The 14,804-nt window shown below is 41.0% G+C and overlaps 1 protein-coding gene across 5 annotated transcripts in view; it reads left to right on the forward strand.

The window, feature by feature from the left end:
• The window catches only part of PIK3CG (phosphatidylinositol-4,5-bisphosphate 3-kinase, catalytic subunit gamma), a 34,215-nt gene extending 19,902 nt beyond the window's left edge, over positions 1-14,313 (forward strand). For all 5 annotated transcript variants that reach the window (XM_010841459.1, XM_010841457.1, XM_010841456.1 and 2 more), the window contains one exon: positions 12,655-14,313. In XM_010841459.1, coding sequence (XP_010839761.1) covers positions 12,655-12,933 — 279 coding nt within the window. In that variant the 3' untranslated portion in view covers positions 12,934-14,313. The remainder of the gene's footprint in view (positions 1-12,654) is intronic.
• The last annotated feature ends 491 nt before the right edge of the window (positions 14,314-14,804 follow it).

Below are 14,804 nucleotides of genomic sequence, written 5' to 3' on the forward strand. Positions count from 1 at the left end.
GGATTATTTACATGAAATATGTAGAATGCTTGGTTCAGGACCCAGAATACAGCAGGAACTCAATCAACAAGACTTCCATTGTCACATATATAACAGCAGCTCTTCAAACTTGGAACACTTTTAGGATGAGAAGCCCTCTGTGAAATGAGATCTCAGCAGCACTATAATATAGAAAACATGAAAAATAGCACTGTTCCTGTTAAGGAGCAAGTAGGGGTCTGAGCTCTGCTTGTTCTGCCTGCCCAGCCTGCCCTCTTCTCTGCTGGTCTCCCCACCTTTTCCTTTCCTCACTCTCAAGAGGAAAACGGCAGCTAAATGCACGTTATACATGTATATATACAATGTTACATATGCAGAATTTCTAAAATTTCCAGCTTGACAAAGATGAGCAGCAAGTTTTTTCATCATTTGACTCAGACCTGCTGACAGTTGTGTTCGTGTGTGTGTGTGTGTGTGTGTGTGTTTACATACTATTAAGCCTTCTAGAATATTTTCTGTTTCTCACCTTGTGCTCCTTTTTGAGATGAAGTCCTGCAAGGTCAGGGAAGGGGAGCATCTTCCAACTCTCTAAAGAACATCCAAGGATCTTGTATGACAAAGCTGCCATTTCTAGGTTGGGTAAGAAGCGTCGTATATATTTATTCTTTGAAGGAAAGGTGTCCTTGGTTCCAGCGAACCACTAAATTTGAATTGTTAAGGTTCATGAATGCACGCAGCACATTTGAATCATCTTAAAGAGCTGACCCATTTTTGTCAAGGGTGAGGGGAGCCTGCTCCACCAAGACGGAAAAGCCTACTGAGTTTGTGATGAGAGGACTGGAGTCAGGGGAACTGAAAAGGAAAGTGTGGCTCTGTCCCACCCCCTCTCCTTTCCGATGTAGCTGGTCGAACCTAGGACCAGATTCATGAGTCATTTATAGAATAGGGCAAAGTTCAGGAACAAGCTGTAATAAGACACACCAAGACCCACTACTTGAACCCAAGATCATCTGTTTGCTTTCAGTAGCACCCTACACACAGGGTGCTAAACAGATATGTTGCAATGATGATGATTTTGATCAATAAATTCTCTGCATGGGGGGAAATAACTCTCCCTTACTAAAGAGATTTAAAAAAAAATGGTTTTCCCACTGGTGGTATATTTAAGGGTCATTTTGTTTGAAATGTCCCTGAACAATTATAGAACATACTCCAAAAAAATACATTGATATCACTGGAAAATGAAATTTGGCTTCCATTTACTTTATGTAAGAATGCAGGGTTTTTTCCTAAATTTTAATTTTGTTTTTTGGTCCCATCACGTAGCATATGAGATCCTAGTTCTCCAACCCCGGATGGAACCCACACCCCCTGCATTGGAAGTGTGGAGTCTTAACCAGTGGACCACCAGGGAAGTCCCCTAAATTTTAAAAGTAGTAAATGTTTCCTTAAAAAAACACAAAAGCCAATAAAATATTAAAAATATCAGGATATAAAATGCTGCCCACTATCCCACCTTCCAAAAAAAACACTGCCAACATTTTAGTTGATGTTGTTGTTCAGTCACTCAGTCATGTCCGACTCTTTGCCACCCCATGGACTCCAGCATGCCAGGCTTCCCTGTCCATCACCATCTTCTGAAGCTTGCTCAAACTCAAGTCCATTGCGTTAGTGATGCCATCCAACTATCTCATCCTCTGTCATCACCTTCTCCTGCCTTCAATCTTTCCTAGCATCAGAGTTTTTTCCCAATGAGTCAGCTCTTCGCATCGGGTCGCCAAAGTATTGGAGCTTCAGCTTCAGCATCAGTCCTTCCAATGAATATCCAGGATTGATCTCCTTCAGGATTGACTGATTTGATCTCCTTGCAGTCCAAGGGACTCCCAAGAGTCTTCTCCAACACCACAGTTCAAAGGCATCAATTCTTCGGTGCTCAGCCTTCTTTATGGTCCAACTCTCACATCCATACATGACCACTGGAAAAATCCTAGCTTTGACTAGACAGACCTTTGTTGGCAAAGTAATGTCTCTACTTTTTAATATGCTGTCTAGGTTAGCCATAGCTTTTCTTCCAAGGAGGAAGTGTCTTTTAATTTCATGGCTGCAGTCACCATCTGCAGTGATTTTGGAGCCCAAGAAAATAAAGACTCTCACTGTTTCCATTGGTTCCCCATCTATTTGTCATGAAGTGATGGGATCAGATGCCATGACCTCAGTTTTTTGAATGTTGAGTTTTACGCCAGCTTTTTCACTCTCCTCTTTCACTTTCATCAAGAGGCTCTTTAGTTCCTCTTCACTTTCTGCCATAAGAGTGGTGTCATCTGCATATCTGAGGTTATTGATATTTCTCCCAGCAATCTTTTTTCTAGCCTGTACTTCTAGCCTGGCATTTCAACTTTCTATTGTTTCCTTTATTCTATTAAGCATTTTGTCTTTTACCTAAACAAGCTCTTTCATCAATGGTATCATTGTAGCTTTAAATATTTCAAACTTTTTACTTCTCTTTTGTCATTTGGATTAGGAAAAGAATGAGGAGAGAACATTGTAATTGGAAAAATGCTGCATTTGAGTTTGAATCTGACTTCTAATCCCATTTCAACCGCTATCACCTTCAAGACCGAATGAATCAGAATTTGGTTAAAAACTGAACCTAAGAACCAGACACAGTGTTACTCCCTTTCCTTAAACTGTTTAGTGGCTTCTCATCTCATTTTGAATTAAATCTGAACATCTAAGCTTGCCCTGCCAGACGCTGTTCCTCAGAGACCCTGCCCTCCTCCAGCCTTACCCTACGGCTCTCACCTGCCTTCTCTCACCGGGTCCAGAAGGCCTTCCTCTGCTTTTCCACCCAGTTCAGCTGCCCCATGCTCGGGCCTCCTCCCTAGAACATCCTTCACTGCCCTTCTAGATGAGGTCCCTGGTGTTATCCCAGCCACAGCCCCCTGCCTGTTGCCTTCCGAGGATCCATCACAACAGGACCACGTCTGACCTGCATCCTGCACGTGGTACCAGTGGTAGAGGAGCAATTTCTGCCCCAGGAGGAGTTAGATGAGACTAGGGAACCCCTCAGGTTTCTTCCTTCCCCACAATTCATTGTATTTAGTGAGTTTATGAAGTGGTGACAGGCACAGATTCACAGGCTGCCATTGCCTGGATGTTAGTTAATAAGCCTTTACAATGTATTTTAAATACCATACATCCAGAGAGGAAGTAAGCCTAATTATGAAACCTAATGTTTTGGTAAATAATACAGACATGTAAATGTCATCTGATGCTTAATCACGGTTGTAGAGATTTCCTTACTGACATAAACATGACTACCCTCTACCCCCATCAGAGCAGTAGTCACGCCAATAGGACATGCAGTATAGACCTAGAGTGTACATTCAATATCGTTCGCAAGGAGAATGAAACTTGGCCTTGTGGAGGCAAGCATTTTGAAGATGTTCTTTGCACACAGTCGGCACTTAGCAAATGTGTGTCAGGTGGAGCTGAAGAAGTCAAGGGAGTCAGATAACCTCTTCACATGCACAGTTCACATACGGGTGGTGATAAGCATACTTAAAAGGCATTCGCCCCTAGGTGTCACTCTTCAGAAGGGTTTGATAAGAGAGAGGTCTGGAGTCTATTCATGGTGTTGCTTTAATATATGAGGTCCTGCTGTGTTGCCACCACAGGCTGTTCCCAAGCCAGGGCATCCCCAGGCTCCTCAACCATCAGGCTCAGCCCTGCACCAAGTCGCTACACAGAGTCCCAGCTCCAATGCCTAGGAACTTTTATTCAAAATCCATTTCTGCTGTAGTCTCATTCTTATCTCAGATCACAAGCTATTATAGGAAAAGCTGAGGCTTTTCCTATTAACATGTTAGCCCTGCCTGTTTACTTGCCTCTAAAACTGGGACCATGCTCCCTCCTGCTGCTGCCTTGGTGGAGAGTCACGTGCTCTCCCTGACTCCAGCCACAGGGACCAGGGCACCACAGAGACCCCAGCATCCGACACTCCTCTGAGAACTGAGGCCACCTCACCATCACTCCCCCGTCCTAGGCTCCCAATCCCTTCCTTGTGCTGTGACCCCTGCATTTGTCTACACCTCTGATTGTCTATACCTGTTGCCTGCCAGACCGGGCTTTCTCAGCCTCCTGCTCCATCCTGTTGGAGTCACCAGGCACTGTTTCTCCTGCTCCATGAGGATACACCCATTCAACACATAACTACCTTTCAGGACCTGTACGAGGTCCAGGCAAGGCTTGCACCTTTACAGTTTAACCCTCTTTATATATGACTGGTCCCTGATTCACCTCATTTTATTATTATTATTATTATTTTTTTTTGGCGTGGACCATTTGTTTAAAATCTTTACCGAATTTGTTACAATATTGTTTCAGTTTTATGGTTTGGCTTTTTGGCCACATGACATGTGGGATCTTAGCTTCCCGAACAGGGACTGAACCCACACCCCCTGCATTGGAAAGTGGAGTCCTAACCACTGGACCACCAGGGAAGTCTCCACCCTAATTTTAAAGCAGTGAGTCTTGCCCCACACTTAATTTGGCTTTGGCACAGAAAGTATTCATTCATCATGCACTGGCAGATTATTAGTGGTGTGGCGGTCGCACTGCTGGGCCCAGCTGACATGAGCAGAGGATCGGCCCAGCGCACCCACAAAAGAGATGCTCACACAGCTCTCTGGTTTAGGGTTTTACCCAAGGTTTGCAGAGGGAACAATGACTCCTGCCCTGGGGGGTAGAAGAGGGGTGTGGCAATGAAGGAAGTGTTTCATCCGAGGCCTTAAGATCTGATTTCACATGTATTTTGCCAAGCAGATGCAGGGAGGGCACAGCCAGGCAGAAAAAACATGAGAAAGGGCATGGAGTTATTATTTAGTATCAATATTTTATGAACAAAAAATATAGTTGTCTGGGGAACCTAGGTATATGTGGGAGAGTATAGCAGAATTTGAGTCAAGGAGGGAACTTTGTGTCCAATCTGAAGCAGTGAATTGGCTGGATTGGGCGGGGGCGGGTGGGGGGGGGGTAGAGAGCCAAGCAAAGAAACCACTTGGAGCTCAATTGATTCATCACAAATTAATGTGATCAAGGCCTATTATAGCTCAACAGGGAGATGAGTTTATCTATTGAATTGCTCATACTATACTGAGTTGATAAAGGATCTGCATCCTCTCGGGATCTGTACCCTGGCCCACTAAAGGCGTGGAGCTCAGCCTCCTCCACCCAGGTCTGAAGCCTGAAGTTTCACCCTTTCTTCACTCTCTCCATGGGAAGATGCCCTCAGAGAAGGATTTGCATCAGCCATGGGTAGGAGCTGGAATATGCTGGAGTGACTTCTCTGCCAGATACAGGCTTGCATGGGCTTGTAGAATTGCTGGAACTTAAGATAAGCTTTCCTGAATTTTATCACTTTTCTGGAAAAGATAGGAATATAAGACTGGAGAGATGGCCTTGGTTTGGATTTGTGCATTAATCCACCAGCATGCGATGTCACTCCATTCCTAAGATCAGACCCCTTTTCTTCTAAACATTTATCAAGAGTAACCTTCCAACTGGCATCCTTCTCTGTGTTTAGTTTCTCTTAGAGAAATGTTTTGTCTACCATCAGAATATTATCGAGAACATTATTCACCATGTTACAAAGTGTACTCCTTATAAAGATCCTCTTGCAAAAGTTCTATCAGGTCTTGGTCTCCAGAAAAGCTGTGTTTCTCCTAAACAAATAGATTTTTTTTAATCTTCTGAACATTGGATGAAGTAACAGATTCACCTTTCCTTTTGACTGAAGATTTATTTGAAGGCTGCTCTTAGCAAGTCTGTAGGATTTGTGATATATAGTTTTAAATTAGTCTCTTTTCCAAACCCATTGTGTATCATTTCCCGTGTTATTCCCTTTGCTTTTACTACCCACTTCTAATTAATGTTATTGTGACTCTTATGTATCTAAATAATCCACCTTCAACCCTCTTTTGGAACAAAGCTAAAAGACAAATACACAGACGCACACACCCTTACATACTGTCTATTTAGAATATTTAAAGTAGAACAGTTTAATTGTAACCTTTAGATTTCTAATGAGTGCCTAGCCAAGTACTTGAGAAGAAGGCAATACAGCCCTTCCCCTGGTAGACAGAGCTAGTCTGGGAATCATTTCTAAGTCCTTACAACAATCCTAAGTCAAACTCTGCAAATGCACAGCAAAGAGTTGGACACACTCTTCTTTCGGATTTACCAGATTCCTACATTGTTAGGTCTGCTAATTAGTGATCTTCTCTGTTTTGCCAAAATAACTTCTAAAGGCATTGCTGAGTCAAGTGATTGATTCTTATTTAAAGAAATGAAATCTTCTTCAAATGAAATATCATTTTCCCCTTATCTCCTTCCTCTAATAGATAGAGGCCACATTGGAAAACTAGGAGGGTGAGAACATTTCTTTCTCATTGACGAGTATTTGTGAGTGTTGTTTTTCCCTCTCCTCTCAGTGCTGAATTCTTTTTCTGGAGTTTCTGTTTTATGGCCCTGAGGTTACTTCCTCATTCTTGTGGCTGTGTGCAGTAGTATTTCACTTCCTCTTTGTTTCTAGTTGAGAATGGAGGCATTTGGTTTTAAGAAAAAGTAGGACTACTCCACATGACATTGGACCATTTAAGCAGCCATAGCTCACTGGTGGTTAAAAAATTAATAGATTATGCATAGAAAGGACTTTGTTTTCGGTACAGTGAACTGATAAGTTGATGATGAATCAAATCAAAGTGTTGACCCTGAAATGGTTATGAATTCCTTTGTTCCTAAGACTTAAAAGAAGGGTAGCTCTGTAAAGGAATCTTTCTTTTGGTTCCGGATATTGTCAGTTAAGGTATTTGAATCAACTCTGAAATAAAGAGCAGATGTACTATGTAGGGTCAATCTACTTATTCGTGAGTAGTGGTCCAGCCAATGACAGTAATAATGTTACACTGTTCCCCAGGCTCACACTTGTTAATAAGTGCCTTAAACCAAGTGCTCCAAATCAGGGCCTTCCCTTCCCCCTTCTCCTCCACTCAATAGTACACAGCCTCAACCGACAGCTGAGAAGGATAGGAGGAAGATGCCTGAGGTCAGTGCCCCACAGTCCTGGCACAAGGGGAAATTCTGTTGCTACAGCCAGCAATTTCTGTATTCTGTGCTTCCTCCTGAGTTCCCCCAAGCCACATCCTCACAGCTGCTCAAACCAGAGGCCTGTGCTGAGACAGCATGGTCAAGACGCTGGGACAGATCCTTCATCTGAGTCTAAAATCAAACCCTTGGGGTTTGAGTGTAAGGAGCGAGTGTCCATCAGAGCCCCTGCTAGCTAGAGAACCTCCTATAGATGTAGCTGGGTGCCATAGGCTTCCATCATCCTGCCCACCTCGGGGGCCAGGACCAAGACACCTCCTCCATCGACACTGGTGGGAGTGGGGCTTATCTCCCCAGCTCACCCCACCCCTAGGTCTCTGCTGTCAGAGGGATATTTTGGACAGGTCTAGATGGCAAGGTGAACTCCTTAGCATTGAGAAGTGTGTGCTCAGTCAGGCAAAAGCTCATCCTGTCAATAATAATAGCCAACCGCTTACAACAGCACTTGAATCTCACCACAACTGCATGGTGTGGGGTTATTGTTACTGTTATTCAGATTCTGAGATGAGGAAACTGAGGTCCAGAGAGGTTAAATAACCTCTCTGATGACAAACAGCTTGTCAGTAATAAAGCCAAGAGTTCAATCCAAGCAGTGAAGTGTGACTCTGTGTTTTTAGCCACTGCCCCACACACCTTTTCCTGGTGGCTCAGACGGTAAAGCATCTGCCTACAGTGCGGGAGACCTGGGTTCGATCCCTGGGTCAGGAAGATCCTCTGGAGAAGGAAATGGCAACCCACTCCAGTACTCTGGCCTGGAAAATCCCATGGACGGAGGAGCGTAGTAGGCTACAGTCCATAGGGTCGCAAAGAGTCGGACACGACTGAGTAACTTCACTTCACTTCACTTCCACACACCTTTAAGCAAAGGATACTTAAATCTGTACTACATCTCTACATCTACACCACCCGTCAGAACTTAGACAGTGTGTCTTACCAATATGGGGTGTGTGGTCTTTCTTACAGAAGTGGCCCTTGCCTGTGAAAGTTAGAATTAACCAAATAAATTCAAGCCAGCAGAAAGTCCTTATATAGAAGGACTCTGGAGAGCAGCAGAATGGTTTTTTCCCTTTATGTGTGTCTCTGTGGCTACAAAGATTAGTGGATAGGTACAGAGCCACTTAAATATTTTCTGAGCATCTATGGATTGGTGTTATAATAACCTGGTTCTAGATTTATTTTCCTCCTTGAAATTATTCTGATAAAAAGCTTGACCACACAGTGGGCTCAGACAGCAGGGGGTTTGCCCAGAGCCCTCCGTGTACAGAAAGCTAGAAGATGATTAAAAATCAGAACGTCATCTATTTCAAAATCAGAAGGCATCCTCATTTCCGCCCTTGTGAAAAGTATGCAAGTTGGCACATTAACAAGACGGTTGCCTGGGGTGAAGCCTGCTTCTAGCCTGTATCATTACCAAGAGATGAGAGAGCTGTCAGTGGGTCCTAGGGATGAGCAAAAGACAATGATTTCCAGCTGTAAGTGGAGTCATTAAGAATGCAAGAGTGCTAATGCACCAGGGCTGCTTCCAGGGCAGGGTGATGGCTGGGCCATGGCAGGAACAGCCCCACCAGTGCTGTGGGTCTATGGGTCTCCTGCTTTGTGGTGACTGAGCAGAGAGGAGACACAGAGTTGCTCTCACCTCCAGGTAGGGAAGGGAGAGAATTAACATTTATTGAACCCTTCCCATAGGCCAGCCTCTATGCTGGGCATTTGATACATATTGTCTGACTTCAAAAATGCCAGAAGAGTCCATGGCATTTTGTATCTGGACAGGGTGATATATACACAATCTAGCCTCGACATTCAGAATGACAGAGGCCTGACCCCCACTATCCCTGCAGTTACACTGCCCCATTCAGGCGACACAGACAAGACCATCTCTAAAGGCAAAAGGAAAAATCACTACTGACATTTTGGCCTGTCAATTTACATTCTTTTTTCCTATGTAAATATTTTGTGTCCACTTACCAAAATGGGATTATACTATATGTGTTGCTGTGTACATGCTTTTTAACTCATTTTTACATGTTTATTATATACCCTTCTACAGAGTCATTATAGTAGTTTCAGAGCATGAAGCCACAGAAACTTTCATAAACCCTTCTTATCAACCTCCAAGTGTAGGATATTTAGGTTGCTTTCAAGTTTCTACAATATTAAACAATGTTCTAATGAAAATCCTTATAGATAAATCACTGCAATATTAACCAAAAATTTTTAAGGTAAATTCCTAGCCTGGAAATTGTCAAGTAAAAAGATGCTGACATTTTTTAAGTCAAGTTTTTACTGAAACATAATTGAGAGAACAGAATTCAGTCTTTTTAGGTGTACAATTCTATGAATTTTGACAAATGTATCAGTTATGTAACCATCACAATTAAGTTTTATAATATTTATAAGTATTTAAAGCTTTTGATACATGTTAGTAAGTTGTCTGCTAGTGAAAGGATAACCATTCCCATCTACCATCAGCTTATGAAAGAGAACATTGGATATTATCCTTAAAAATTAAAAAAAAGACTTTTCAGTTTGGTGGGTGAATGTTCCCACCTCATCTTAAGTTACATTTATTTGATGGACTAATGAAGTTGCATGTGTTTTCAAATGTTTACTATCTGGCTTTACATCTTGTAGTATGATATACTGTGGTCCTCCAGGGTGGCGCTAGTGGTAAAGAACCCTCATGCAGGAGACATAAGAGATGCGGTTCAATCCCTGGGTTGGGAAGGGCCCCTGGAGGAGGGCATGGCAACCCACTCCAGTATTCTTGCCTGCAGAATTCCATGAACAAAGGATCCTGGTGGGCTGTAGACCATGTTGTGAAGAGTCAGACATGACGGAAATAACAGCGTACATGCATGGTCTACTGTAACCTTGGCCTACCTTTTTAGCCATCTCTTTGTCTCTTTCTTACTGCTTTGTAAGAGCTATGGGGGGTGGGGGAAGGCTAGGAATAAAGAAGTGATCTGTCATGTTGAAAATATGTTTTTTCTCATTTTTTGCTTCTTTTAATATTGTTTATAGCTGTTTTTCCTCAAAAATTAGAAGTTTCCATAATCTCTCCATCTTCCATTTCAATTCCATCTTGGAAATCATCTTCTTAAAGTCCTTCCTTTCTCATTTCCTGATTGTTTAAATTAATATTTTCCCTTCTTACATTTTTTTCAAATTTTACTTTTTTAAAAAATATTTATTTCACTCTGCTGGGTCTTAGTTGTGGCATGCAGGATCTTCAATCTGTTCTGTAGAATGTGGAATCTTGTGGCATTCAAACTCTAGCTGCAGCATGTGGGACCTACTTCCCTGACCAGGGATTGAACCCAGGCCCCCCACATTGAGAGCATGGTGTTTTAGCCGCTGGACCACCAGAGAAGTCTCCCCTTCTTATATTTAAATGTTTAATCCTTTTGGAATTTGTTTTGATATATCATATGGAATAAACTATTTCTCCCCCACTCCAAATTATGAGTCAATTGTACCAGACCCATTGACCAAATAATAGATATTTCCCCCACTAATCTGAGAAGTAGCCTTTATTTTATGTTTACTATGTAATATATAATATTTAAAGTTAGATATCTCTGAACTTTCCCTACTGTTCCACAAAATGTATTATCTTTTTTGGAACAGAATAGACACAGTTATAAATATCATAACCTTATAATGTGCTTTAATGGCAAGCACTGTTTTTTGTTACTATACTTCTTCAAAATGTTGTCTCAGGCCCTAATTATTCCAAACAAACTTGAAAACTTATCTGAGTTTAAATATCCAATAAGAATTTTTATTCAATTTCATTATATTTATATATTAATCTGAGAACATTTATCTTTATAAAGCACTTTTATCAGTGAGGAACATGCCTTGACACTTCACATGTTCAAGTTTTCTTTTACATGCTTCAGTGAATTTTTACAGCTTTAAAAAACGAGTTCTGCATGTTTTTTGTATAGGTATTTACCTCAGAAATCACGGGGGGTTGTTACCGTTATTCACAGCATGTCTTTTCTCTTCACTTTCTAACTGGTAGCTCCTACTTATAGCATTTTATTTATTAATTTCATAAAAAGTTAGTTTTTCAGACTTCCCTGGTGGCTCAGACGGTAAAGCATCTGCCCACAATGCGGGAGACCCGGGTTCGATTCCTGGGTCGGGAAGATCCCCTGGAGAAGGAAATGGCAACCCACTCCAGTACTCTTGCCTGGAAAATCCAATGGATGAAGGAGCCTGATAGGCTACAGTCCATGGGGTAGCAAAGAGTCGGACACGACTGCATTCACAGCATGTCTTTTCTCTTCACTTTCTAACTGGTAGCTCCTACTTATAGCATTCTATTTATTAATTTCATAAAAAGTTAGTTTAATAAAAACTAGTTTCAATAGTATTTTAGTTCTTCCCTCCTTCAATGTTCTTAGAAGACAATTGTTATTTGTAAATACTAATGATTTTACCTTCAATTTTCTAATTTTATGCATTTCTTTTCCCCAAACTCATTATTCAAAATGATCTTGACTGGTAATTTCATATAATTCTTCACATTATTACATGTTCATTATATATTAAGTTACATGTTAATTTTATAAAACTCAAAAGTGGATTTTATCCCAGTACCTTATGATGAACTACCTTGCAATTTTGTGATAAACCCCAGTTGGCTATGTTATTCTCTTAACACTTTACCCAGTAAGTATTTTATTTAAAATATTTAAACCCATAATTATTCCTTTCAGTTTTCTTTAACACACCATCTTTGTCAAATTACGGTATAAAGGTTGGGCTGTCCTCATGTTGTAAAACTGGGAACCTTGTAGTTTTTCTTCACATTGGAACAATTTGACATGCACATGCCTGCTGCTTCAGAAGTGAGTTTAAACCACCTGTCACCTACTCTAAGACTTAGAGGAGGCAGCAGCCAAGTCATTGTTGTAAACTCTCTCTCTCTCAGTATTCAGAGTTTATATTAAATTTCCAAATGTCATTCAACAATTTTGAGTCGGACAATAAAAAGCTAATTCATCTGTTTTCTTAAAATAGGACACATTGGGAAATGAAGAAAACTAGCTAGATCTCAAAAACCGCGTTTCCATCTCTTCTTTGGATTCCGTTAGCTCTTAGCAAACATTACTTATGCTTACATAAACTTAATTGATTCCAGTATGGTGTTCAAAAACTGACTCATTCCTCTTCAGAGACTACAGAAATGTCCACCCTCAATTCCCTAGGAAAGAAATCGAAGTAAAAAGATAGAATAAGAAATAAGATGAAACTTTCTGTGTCAGTTTTCTTTGAGCATACCCTAGGTGTTTGTAACCACTCTACAGTGCTTCAGAGACTGTAAAAGCGGTCTATGTTCTTGTCAAGTGTTTTTCGTCTGAGGCAGGGGACTGCCTTGCTTGTGATGATTTTCTCACAGGGACAGGAGAAAGCCATGTAAATTCCAAAACAGTCTGCAGGTCCTTATCCTACTTTGTCACTGTAACAACAGTTAATAGCTTTTTCTTTTCCTTTATCCAGGATGTGTGCGTCAAGGCTTACCTAGCCCTTCGTCATCACACAAACCTACTGATCATTCTGTTCTCCATGATGTTGATGACAGGAATGCCCCAGTTAACCAGCAAAGAAGATATCGAATACATTCGGGATGCCCTAACAGTAGGGAAGAGCGAGGAGGATGCTAAAAAGTATTTTCTGGATCAGATTGAAGTTTGCAGGGACAAAGGATGGACTGTGCAGTTTAACTGGTTCCTACATCTTGTTCTTGGCATCAAACAAGGAGAGAAACATTCAGCCTAATACTTTGGGCTAGAATTAAAAAGCTTTAAGTAAGCACAACAGTCATTGAACTTGATTTAAAATGCCCTAGAACATTATGAAAGCTGCCGCTTAAGAAACATAGTTCTTTTCCGAAATATCGGCCTGATTGTTTGTTTAAGTGCTGTTCAGTTTTAGGTTTATTTGCAGGTTTGTTTGTTTCTCATTTGTCTCAGTGATGTTGGAGAACATTCTAAGTTTAAACAGCCTAATTACCCCCTCACTGTGACTGATGTTTTGACTATCATATTATTGGGTGCTTCCCGAAATTCTTCAGAATCATTGATAACATCTCTTCATCTGGGTTTCCTCTCAATTTTGGTTATCCTTGACTTTCTCAAATTCTTTATGGGGAAAAAAAAAAAACACATGCTCATTGTGACCTTTGTCTCATTCCTCTAATGCTTCTAAACATCCCCTCTGTGTCTGCAGATGTTACTAATGTGCCAAAAGCAAGGAAAGCGAGCTCCTCTTTTCAGGGTCTTTTGTCATCAGATTCTATTACCACTGAGACTCACAAACACCAAATGGAAAATTGGAACCTCTGTGCCCTGGCCCTCATCTGCTGCTCTGGTTCCACGATTATGAATTGCAAAATTTGTCTCAACTCTGCCCACAGAGTAAACCTCTCAAGTACAATTATGATAGCCTGCTTCCTCACAGAAGCAGGAAATAACCAAAGGGACTCACCTGGGCCTTTATATTCCTCCCCCTGAGCCCTCCCCACCTTCCTCCCTGTCTCGCTTCTTCCTCACTTCCAACCTTCTCAAAGTTCTTTATGCAGAGTTGTGAAATTTTCAAGAATACATTTACCCTGAAACTCAACAATTAGTTGAAAAACAATTTCTCCTCTAGGGATACTAGAATTGTAGGTACTTGTAGAGATGTTTGTTGGGGTTTTTGAAAGGTACATTATTAAAGGAGAGAGTCTAGAAAATATGCATGAATTTCCAAATGCCTTAATTTTAAATTTTGGCCTGAGAAGTTTTTTCTTTCTTTTTTAATGGAAGAAGATATTTAATATCTAAAAAGATCTCCAGGTTAGGAAGAACACTACTTGCCCTATGCATCTCACAACTTAAAGGAACTTTATACTCTGACACAGTCTTCAAATTTCCTAAAAATAGTTAAAATGTCTTCTTTAAAAACTATTCTCATCTCTTAAACATTTTACTATTTATTGGAAGTGTTAACAGAGAAAGATGATTATTTATAAAATATTTTAGAATTATCTATAGTTATTACTTGACATAGAAATAACTGTTAATGGCGTCTGTGCTTAAGTAATTATGCATGCTAAGTCACTTCAGTCATGTCCAACTCTTTGTGACCCCATGGACTGTATAGCCCACCAGGCTCCTCTGTCCATTGGATTCTCCAGGCAAGAATACTGGAGTGAGTTGCCATGTCCTCCTCCAGGGGGTCTTCCTGACCTAGGGATCAAACCTGCATCTTACATCTCCTGCATTAGCAGGTGGGTTCTTTACCTCTAGCACCACCTGGGAAGCCCTATGTTTAAGTATACTGGGATATAAATAAATATTTAATTTTTAAATGTTCTAAATAGATACATGTTGGACTTTGGTGTACACCAAACTTTTCTTTATGAGTACACAAAAGTCCAGTAGGTCTTAACTCTAGCTGCAAATCAGAATCACCAGCGATACTTTAAAAATACCCTGCCTGAGTGCCCATCTTGGGTTATAATTAGTTTAGGATGAGGCCCAGACATCACTGTTTTTCTAAGTACCTCCAGGAGATTCTAACAAGCAACCAGTGTTCAAAAACACTGGTTCCTTGCCACTGAGCCTTTCCTTGACTCTTAAGGTATCTAGAAAACGCTCCTCTTCCTT

This window comes from Bison bison, unplaced genomic scaffold, assembly GCF_000754665.1.
Source record: "Bison bison bison isolate TAMUID 2011002044 unplaced genomic scaffold, Bison_UMD1.0 scf7180017864162, whole genome shotgun sequence".
NCBI classification, from domain to species: domain Eukaryota; kingdom Metazoa; phylum Chordata; class Mammalia; order Artiodactyla; family Bovidae; genus Bison; species Bison bison.